The following is a 10,690-nucleotide window of genomic DNA, read 5'->3' on the forward strand; positions in this document are numbered from 1 at the left end:
ACCAGGGAGAATTCAGTTTCAGCAATGTGTGCAATCCTATAATAAGGTAAAGTGGCTGTTGTCGTCCATCACCAACAGCGCTGGTCAAGATCTCCTTTTTAGGACTGAAGTAAACTAGTAGATTGAAAACTACAGCTGTTACCCAAAGCCGTGACATCAGCTTCTTGTCAGGTATAAAAGTTACGGGCCTGACAAGAGGGGGGGGTTCGTTCCAGCGGGGGTTCATTCTAGCGCGGGCTCGCTCTAGCGCGGGCTCGCTCGCTCTCGCTTGCTCTCTCTTTTGGGGGCGGTTTTTTACATCCATGCCTTGGGCCACTCAACTTTTTGGAAAGACTTCACTCTGACATCGGTTGAATAAAATCTTTTCCCAATCAGCCGTGGTCCCTAAAGTGCTTATTTTTCTGGAAACAGCCACGGACCACCGAGTGTTTTTTGGAGACCAGCGAAGCAACTAAAACCATATACCACAGTTTATTGCAGGTGAGTACTGACGCGCCCAATCCAACTTTATGAAGATAACACTTTAGAAACAACACAGTGCTGTTCACAAACGGAAGGGAAAAAGCACAAATGGAGAAAAACAATAAAAGGAGACATAAAAATGAAACATAAAAAGAGACAACTTAAGCCGATTTAAAAGTCGGTGAGAATAAATGAGTTTTCAGCAGTGACTCAAAAACAGAAAGTCAATTGGCCTGTGTGATGTTCAAGGGAGAGCATTCCACAATTTTGGCACGGCGACTGAAAAGGCCCGATCAGCGTTCAGCTTCCTCTTGCCACAAGTAGGGAACCACAAGTAGAGAACCACAATTAGAGATACATCTGGCACCAGCAAACAAATCAGTGCTGACGGACGTGCCAAACCATGAAGATATATATTTCAAAGCAAACAGGGGAATCCATCCATCCATCCATCCATCCATCCATCCATCCATCCATCCATCCATCCATCCATCCATCCATCCATCCATCCATCCATCCATCCATCCATCCACCCAGATCCATCCATCCATCCATCCATCCATCCATCCATCCATCCATCCATCCATCCATCCGTCCGTCCGTCCGTCCGTCCACCTACCCTTCCTTCCATCCATCCATCCATCCATCCATCCATCCATCCATCCATCCATCCATCCATCCATCCATCCATCCATCCATCTATCTATCTATCTATCTATCTATCTATCTATCTATCTATCTATCTATCTATCTATCTATCTATCTATCTATCTATCTATCTATCTATCTATCTATCTATCTATCCATCCATCCATCCATCATCCATCCATCCATCCATCCATCCATCCATCCATCCATCCATCCATCCATCCATCCACAGAGACGAACATCTATCCGCACTCGCACTCACCGTATTCATTATTTCATTATTTATATCATCTGTACGCATGTTATTAGTGGAAACTTTACACTAATAACATGCGTTATTTACACTGTAAAGGATCTACTCCCACCATTTACGTCCTCACGTTTGGAGCTTTGTTGTGACGAATCCAAACAGGAAGTGCTCCTCTTGTTGCGGGTGACTGCGGGAGCGAAGGCCAGAGAGAGGGAGAGGCTGAATCCTACTCGCTGCTGTCAAACAGGTTTGTGCTTAATTTCTAATTATTATTTTTTTTGGTCAGTTTGTCGCGTCTCTTTTGCTCACGTATGACACTGTGAATTAGGAAAAAGATCAAATAACTAAAATGAGAGGAATTGAGTTTATTGCTATCGTGAAACGTGCTTAAATCCGGTTCCGCTCTTATTCGACACCGCACTTGCATTACATAATTACATTTACAAACCATCAGTGCGTAGCGGTTATTGAAAATTTGACAGGTTTGGTATGGTTTTTATGTTCTGCGGCTTCACCGATTTGTTCACCAGGCCTTATATTTGTCCGACAGTACGTACAACAATAAACGTGTTGTGTCGCCCTGTAATCGGATCTAATGGTCCTGTGTTCAGGTGTAATTTACACAATGATTATCATTGAAGTCTAGGCATTAAATTGTATGGTCTTGTATTTTGACGGGTTTGCCCCTGTCCAATTGCCGACGTCCCCGCGCCATTGCTTGCCTCTGCAGTTAGTAGCCCTTCTCGCTCTCCCCCTCTGGTTTAGGCTGGTTTTCAACAATGTAACCGTGGCAGTGCAGCAATGCCAACAGCCCACCGGGTGCTGACTGCTTTTACATTAAGTTCTTGACCTTAACAGATCACTATTTTTGTTTATGGTGCCATTATACACACAATAATGCAGCCTAGTCTATATGCAATTTGGGGACAACATCTGTCGTCTAATGCAGTGTTGCAAGCACATATATTGAAAAGCTCTCACATCACAACACTAACCAAAAATGTCATCTGTGGATACATAGGTTAAAAAAGGGGCAGTTTGATTTTTCATTGTTCAGTCATTTATTTTAAAAACCTACAATCAATTTCAGTAATATGCAAAAACATATCAATGAACGTTTTTATATATTATATAATTGCAGGTCTAGTAAAATCTCATTACGCTGCATTGAAATTGAGAACCAAAAATTTTAAACATTATCAATTCTGCAAAACGTGTTGTTGGTGCCAGTTCCAATATTGTAATGATATTTATGTATGGTATCTAAATTCGAATATTAAATACCAAACCCTTACTACACTACAACTACGACACTTTGACAAAGCTGCAGGAATGTTCCATTTTTTCATTGGCGTTCTCATGTAAAATTACCCGCTAGTTTCCTGAATATCAATTTTTTTTGTCTCTCTTTCATTCAATATTACAGGTCTCTAACGATGGAAGTGGATCTCAGTGGAGTGTCGAGGGCTCATGTTTCCATTCTACCTTCAGCTGAGATCAAAGCTACGTTGAAAGCGGAAGCAGAAAGACCTCGTTGCGCCAGCACACCATGCTCCCCCATCAGAGGTACTGTAGCAGGATACCAGATCCTCCACATGGACTCAAACTATCTAGTGGGCTTCACAACTGGTGAGGAGTTGCTCAAACTGGCCCACAAATGGTCGGAAAACTCCCCTGACAAGAGTTTGTTATCAGAGGCTGTGGCCAGTCCCATCCAGACGAGTGTCTCTAAATCTTTAGATGTGGGAATCCATCGGTCGTCAAGGATCTTTAAGGCCAAAAATCGCTACTACCAGCCTTACGACATTCCTGCTGCTAATGGTCGGAGAAGGCGGCGCATGCCCAGCTCGAGTGACACCTTCCTCAGGTCTATGACTACAGGAGAACATGGCAGGGGTGTGCACGCGCCGCTGCCCCTGTGTCGGCTTAAAGGGAAGAGGACCCAGTCCAAGTCTTTGGACTACCTTAACCTTGACAAAATCACTATCAAAGAGTCATCAGACACAGAGGTGTTACAGTACCAACTGCAGCACCTCACCCTGCGGGGAGAGCGCATGTTCACTAGAAATAAAACTTAAAGGCACAGAAGATGACATCATTTAGACGCCTTTCACACTGGTAGTGGGATATGGGTGCTATTTCCAGCGCAGTTTCTGTGTGCTCAGATTAGAAGCAGTTCTTTAATAAGACGGCCTGATAATTGTGCTCTCTTATTAACTGGGATTAAACCCTACACTAAAAAAGTAACGTTGAAGAGAACCCTTTTAGTACTCGCACTGTATTGAGATAATGGGGGTCAAAATGTGAATGATATCTTAGCAATAACTGGTTTACTTACTGTATTTATTACAGCTGATACATGCACATATCATATTGTATCAGCTTTAAATTACAATCATGCCAGTTTTACTGCCTAATGTTATCTATAAAACTTGTTTAATGTGTGATTTTTGTTTTGATATGACTTCTGGGACTACTGTAAAATTAACATGACAAACCACATCTGTTCTATTTGTTTTGGATACTTTGTCTATTTAATCGTGTCATTTAATAATTGTGTTTTTAAATTGATTACCCCAAAGATGTACTTAAAGGTTTTGTGCTACACTATACAGAATTCAACTAACCACTGCTTGGATGTTGTGTGTTTAAAAAAGCCTGTGCATCCTCAAACAGATAATAATCAAAATAAATGAATTTGTAATGAAACTAGATAGTATAAATTATTACAGACATAATTGAGCATTTAACACTTTACTGGTGATAAACCAGAGGTGGGCGCATCAGTAAATTTTGCCGGTGCGTCATTCGCAACAGAGTTACCCATTCGTTATCGTCAGTCTGTCATTTCAAGACAAGCGAATTTGTTATCATCAGTCACTATTTAGGGCTGTCAGACCTTTTTGTTTGCCACCATCGCATCGGCAACAGCCAATCGGTGTTGAGAACGACGTACTAGTTACTTGTGTCTATTTGGACGCATTTGCAGCATGAGCAGTAAAGAACCACGCCTTGTCGTGTGTCTCAAAGTATATATAATATAGTCGCTACAATCCGTCCGTCCATCCATTTTCAACACTGCTTCTAAAAAATTACCAATTTAAATCAGATTGCTGAATCCTCACTTGAGCCTCAGCTGAGCTTTAAACTCGTTGCACTTATCAAATATTGTGATAACACCCGTCATTCTATACAGTAAAGACAGATATTTCATAGTACGAATTGAACAGGTCAGATTGGACCAAATTTACATGCTGGAGGTAAGTTAGGCATATTTATGTGGAAAACCACTTTAAACGCTTACATCTGTCTAGTACTTGACGCTTTGCTTGCATAGACAGTGGGGAGAACAAGTATTTGATACGCTACTGATTTCTCAGATTTTCCCTCTTGCAAAGCATGTAGAAGTCTGTAATTTCTATTATAGGTACTCTTCAACTGTGAATGATGGAATCTAAAACAAAAATCCAGAAAATCACATTGTATGATTTTAAATAATTAATTTCCATTTTATTGCAGGAAATAAGTATTTGATACATCAGAAAAACAGAACTTAATATTTGGTGCAGAAACCTTTAGTTTGCAATTACAGAGATCAGACGTTTCCTGTAGTTCTTGACCAGGTTTGCACACACTGCAGCAGGGATTTTGGCCCACTCCTCCATACAGATCTCCTTTAGAGCCTTCAGGTTTTGGGGCTGTCGCTGGGCCACACGGACTTTAAGCTCCCTCCAAAGATTCTCTATTGGATTCAGGTCTGGAGACTGACTAGGCCACTCCAGGACCTTGATATGTTTCCTACGGAGCCACTCCTTAGTTGGCCTGGCTGTGTGTTTTGGGTCATTGTCATGCTGGAAGATCCAGCCGCGACCCTCGGTCTCCCTCGGTCTGGGGCACCATGCAAGATCTAACCTCGTGGGGCATCAATGATCATGAGGAAGGTGTGGAATGATCCCAGAACTACACGGCAGGACTACGCTGTCAAGGATTAAAATCCTGCAGTGCACGCAAGGTGCCCTTGCTCAAGCCAACGCATGTCAAGGCCCTTCTGAAGTTTTCAAATGACCATCTGTATGATCCAGAGGAGGAATGGGAGAAGGTCATGTGGTCTGATGAGACAAAAATATAAATTTTTGGTTTAAACTCCACTCGTCGTGTTTGGAGGAAGAAGAATGATGAGTACAACCCCAAGAACACCATCCCAACATGGCGGTGGAAACATCATTCTTTGGGGATGCTTTTCTGCAAAGGGAACAGGACGACTGCAACATATTCAGGGACGGATGGATGGGGCCATGTATCGTGAGATCTTGGCCAACAACCTCCTTCTCTCAGTAAAAGCATTGAAGATGGGTCGCGGCTGGGTCTTCCAGCATGACAACGACCCAAAATACACAGCCAGGGCAACCAAGGAGTGGCTCCGTAGGAAACATCTTAAGGTCCTGGAGTGGCCTAGCCAGTCTCCAGAACTGAATCCAATAGAGAATCATTGGAGGGAGCTTAAAGTTCGTGTGGCCCAGCGACAGCCCCAAAACCTGAAGGCTGTGGAGGAGATCTGTATGGAGGAGTGGGCCAAAATCCCTGCTGCAGTGTGTGCAAACCTGGTCAAGAACTACAGGAAACGTCTGATCTCTGTAATTACAAACAAAGGTTTCTGCACCAAATATTAAGTTCTGTTTTTCTGATGTATCAAGTACTTATTTCCTGCAATAAAATGGAAATTCTTTAAAAATCATGCAATGCAATTTTCTGGATTTTTGTTTTAGAATCCATCACTCACAGTTGAATAATACCTATGATAGAGATTACAGCTTTGCAAGTGGGAAAACCTGAAAAATCAGCAGTGTATCAAATACTCGTTCTCCCCACTGTATGAGGGGATGTACATATATTGTATGTGCATTATTTGACACTGGCCCAGCACAGTATAAATTGTGTGTTTTTTTATGAGTGTGTTTGTTTAAAACTTACTTGTTTTCTGTCCCTGATGGCATCGCAGTCAAAAACAGTCGTGAATCTTTTTGTGTCAGCACCAGATCACACACTTTGCTGCTTTATTTAACTTTTGCAAGCCATGGGGACATATACAGTCCTGGAGAAATATTTGTACACCTTTTGAGGTTTTGTTTTTCGGCACATTTTATTGTTTTGCTCTGAAATTAAAAAAATATTTTGCCCCACAACAGATCATCTCCAGTGTGGGATGTGATATGCTATATAATTCATAAAATATTCCTTTGATTAAAATAACTCATGAACATTTTATTAATTAACAAACTACAACACATTCAAAGGGTGTACAACCCAAATGGTACTGTGTACAGTATATAAACTCACCTCTTGCATCCCTCTGTTTCCACTCACCAATCACACATGTACTGTTCACCTGATGTTAACTAATGACTGTTACAGTACTGATTAAAGCTTATTGCAATCTAAGATGACAGGGACGCTTGTAGTCTTGGGTTTTTCCTTGATAGTAATTATTGACCTAGAAAATTTTAAAGGATTCCTTTAACAGCCTGCTAATCAGCAGTTAACAGTTGTTGATACAAAGGTGGTGTCGCTACTTCAAAAGAAGTGAAATAAAAAAATAAAAAGACTGAATGCATCAGGACTATCCACAGGCTTGTTTTGGCGGTCAAGCCAGCTATGTTCACGCCCACAATGGTGCAAAACACCCATTTTAAACTACGTCAAGCTGGGTAAAACACCAAAACAAATTCTCGCCAGTGCTCGACACTCAAAATCAGAGCCCATGGTCAGAATACAACAATTACAAATTCAGCAAATGAACTTCAAACTCTTTAAACTCAGCAACAACCGCCTTTGAAACACAGTTTAAAAAAACATTTGCTGTAAATTATATTGAGTATTTAAGAATATTAACAAGAATAATGTAGAGAGAGAACATGCTTGCATGTTGTATGAGAGGGATCCAAGTGGAATGGTGAGGCTACAGGGAGAAGAGATCCAAAAGGTAGAGGATTTTAAGTAGGGTCAACAGTCCAGAGCAACGGAGAGTGTGGAAAAGAGGTGAAGAAGCGCATCCAAGCAGGGTGGAACGGGTGGAGAAAAGTGTCAGGGGTGATGTGTGATAAAAGAATATCAGCAAAAATGAAGGGAAAGGTGTACAAGACCAGCGATGCTGTATGGTTTAGATCAGTGGTTCTTAACCTTTTTGGAGGTACCGAACCCCATCAGGTTCATATGTGCATTCACCGAACCCCTCTTTGGTACCGAACCCCATCAGTTTCATGTGCGCATTCACCGAACCCCTCTATAGAGGGGTGGGGGGCGGTGGGGGGATGACATACCAGTGTGACTCCTGCTGTTGCCTTTGCAAGACCAGTTAAGACATGCATTATCGCGATTTTACATGACATTCAGGTGTGTTCGTCCATCCGCAGGCGGGTGGGTGGGGGGATTTTTGGGCGGGGCAATGACATACCAGCTCTGCCGAACCCCTGAAGCCGACTCACCGAACCCCTAGGGTTCGATCGAACCCAGGTTAAGAACCACTGGTTTAGATACAGTAGCACTGGGGAAAGGACAGAAGGCAGAGCTGGAGGTGGCAGAGATGAAGATGCTGACCCTGAGAGGAAAAGCCAAAAGGAAAAGAAGAAGAAGGAGAACATGCTTCATGCACATCAGACCAGTTAAGATTCAAGAATTTTTATTTGCAATGTTTGAGCGTGCCAAACAAGGAATTTGACTTCGGTACATCACAGCCTCTGTTCAACATTTAGGTGACTAACAACACTCAGGATGTGTGAAAAATGACAAATATTCTCAAACATCCCCTGATCTTAAACTCTGATCTTAAACTCCCAGGAGGGCAAGGAAAAACTCAAAACTCCAACTAGGGGAAATGAGAAACCTTGAGAAGAGACCACAGATGGGAGGATCCCTCTTCCAGGATGACCAGGCTGCAATGGATGCAGAGAGGACACAGTACAATAGTGTAGACAATTCAAAAAAAGGTGTGGAGAGCAGGATGTTATTTCACAGCAATGACTCTGAGACTCTAAGAGTGATGTGAGTTCATAAGAGCGACAGCCTGTGGGGAAGAAGCTGTCTCTGTGTCTGCTGGTTTTAGTGTACAGAGCTCTATAACGGCGTCCGGAGGGGAGTAGTTCAAACAGACTGCAACCTGGGTCAAAAATGACCCGCATGCATTTTTTATGGAATCCAGTGGTAACCTTTGATCCTCATCAACTGTGGCTGTGGACCACACAATCTATATGAGAAGTGTTACTCCTCACAAAGATATTCTACATACTAGCAAGAGCTGATACATGTAAGTATTATCTCATATAATATGTACAAGGCCACGATGTCAATTGGGAGATTCGAAGACATTCGCCGTACCTTGCGCTTTGATGATAAAAGGACCAGATCCTTCCGGCTGGAAACAGACCACATGGCAGCCTTTCGTTATGTATGGGACCTATTTCTGGTCAATTGCCGGCAGCAATTCATCCCCAGTGATTGTGTTGCGGTGGACGAACAGCTTGTGCCTTTCAGGGGTAGGTGCAAGTTCCTACAGTACATGCCAAGCAAGCCTACAAAGTACGGCCTAAAAATCTTTTGGGTTTGTGATGCACGCATGCCCTATGCCAGGGGTCGGCAACCTGCGGCTCTTCAGCCTCCTTATAGTGGCTCCCTTTGGCCTTGACAAAAAAAAAAAAGAACATAAATAAAGAGTATTTCTTAATTCATTTGTATTCACATATTATTAGTTTATTTTGTTGCGCAGTTATCTTGGAGTTTGAGTTGATACGATCCAATTTTTATAAAGCTAGACCTATTTCAAATTGATAATTTGTCAACAAAATATAGGCTACGTCACATCAACGTCAACATCCCGCGCCTTTGCCTGCTGTCAGCTTTTAGATTGTGTGAACCCGTGCGAACCTATGTGCGAAGTTGTGAACCCTGAATAGCCAGGAAAAAAACCCAAAAAGGAAAATTTCGGAAGAAATTAGAGTTTAATTCAGCGTGGACTTATTTATTTGCATTCACCGCTAACGACGCTGGCTTATCTGTATGCTCTTTCCCTATCACATCGCTGGACATCGACCCATCCCTGCTGAACACAGTTGCATTCACCGGAGTAAGTAAGCCTGATCTAGAAATTGAACTGGCCGACATAGCGGATAAAGATTTATGGGTAAATAAGTTCAAATCACTGACGGCGGATATTGAAGAAGTCGCCCGTCAGAAGGCTACACTCGTTAAAGAGCACAAATGGAGTGATATGGAGAAACTCCCCCACCCCGCCAAACTTGTTTTTGAAACATGGAGTGCCATTTAACATGAAAAAGTATGCATTTGGAGTCTTGTCCATCTTTGGCTCAACATACTTATGCGAGCAATTGTTCTCAAGCATGAACTTCATAAAGAACAAACACCGTTCCCGCCTCGTAGATGAGAGCCTACAGGCCTGTATGAAGATCAAAGTCACATCCTAGTCCAGCCCTGACATAGGGAAGATCTGCAGCGAAGTTCAGACACAGAAGTCACATTAAACAGGTAAGAATTAAATATAATTTAATAAGCTATTACTTTTCCTGGAAAAAAAAATCAGACTCTGAGCTGATGTAGATTTTTTCTGTATGTTCAGATGCTTCAGTTTATTGCTGGCTGAGCAAAAAACCCGAAGAGGACAAGAGAGCACTGACATGAACTTGTCAAGGACAGTCCTAATTTTATGTTTATTTTTAAAGCTCAGCTAAATGTTCTATTTTAAAGTGGGCTATTTTTGTTGTATTCAGTGGTTATAACAACTAAAATAAAAACAAAGATGAGAACTTTTAAAAGTTTACAAGTTCTGTTATTTTGTTCGGCTCTCTACAATATTTTTTGGGCAGACGAGGGGTCAAAATGGCTTTTGTGATAATAAAGGTTGCAGACCCCTGCCCTATGCAATAGATGGCATAGTTTACAAGGGGAGACAACCAGGAGAAGAAGTTCAGAAGAATCTGGGTGAAACCATTGTCCAGCAATTGTGTAGTCAATTTAGACACACAGGTCGAAACATAACAATGGACAACTTCTTCATCAGTGTGCCTCTTGCGCAGCATCTCTTGGATAAGGATCTCACCATTGTGGGGACTCTATGCCAGAACAAGCCAGATATCCCTCCTCTGATGAAGCCTTCCAAGTCCAGGGAGGGTCACAGCACAGAGTTTGGATTCAATGGCAATCTTACCATGGTCAGCTATGTATGTCAGGAAGAAAGGAAAAGCTGTTGTGCTCCTGAGCACGATGCACCACGACAAAGTAGTGGATGAAACTAGCGCGAAGAAAAAAACAGAAGTGATCACA

General features: G+C 42.2%; 1 protein-coding gene and 1 long non-coding RNA gene across 2 annotated transcripts; both read left to right on the top strand.

The window, feature by feature from the left end:
- The first annotated feature begins 1,472 nt into the window (after positions 1-1,472).
- On the top strand, positions 1,473-4,069 carry macir (macrophage immunometabolism regulator). Its single transcript, XM_088392643.1, has 2 exons — positions 1,473-1,607; positions 2,787-4,069. The coding sequence occupies exon 2, from the start codon at positions 2,797-2,799 to the stop codon at positions 3,436-3,438; it is 642 nt and encodes a 213-aa protein (XP_088248769.1). The 5' UTR covers positions 1,473-1,607; positions 2,787-2,796; the 3' UTR covers positions 3,439-4,069.
- A 5,425-nt stretch (positions 4,070-9,494) lies between these two features.
- Positions 9,495-10,165, top strand: LOC148390065 (uncharacterized). Its single transcript, XR_015861798.1, has 3 exons — positions 9,495-9,686; positions 9,791-9,895; positions 9,987-10,165. It is a non-coding gene; the product is annotated as an uncharacterized LOC148390065 (long non-coding RNA).
- Positions 10,166-10,690: the final 525 nt, after the last annotated feature.

The sequence above is a fragment of the Syngnathus floridae genome, chromosome 12, assembly GCF_059516105.1.
Source record: "Syngnathus floridae isolate MCC-2025c chromosome 12, RoL_Sflo_1.0, whole genome shotgun sequence".
Taxonomy (NCBI): Eukaryota; Metazoa; Chordata; class Actinopteri; order Syngnathiformes; family Syngnathidae; genus Syngnathus; species Syngnathus floridae.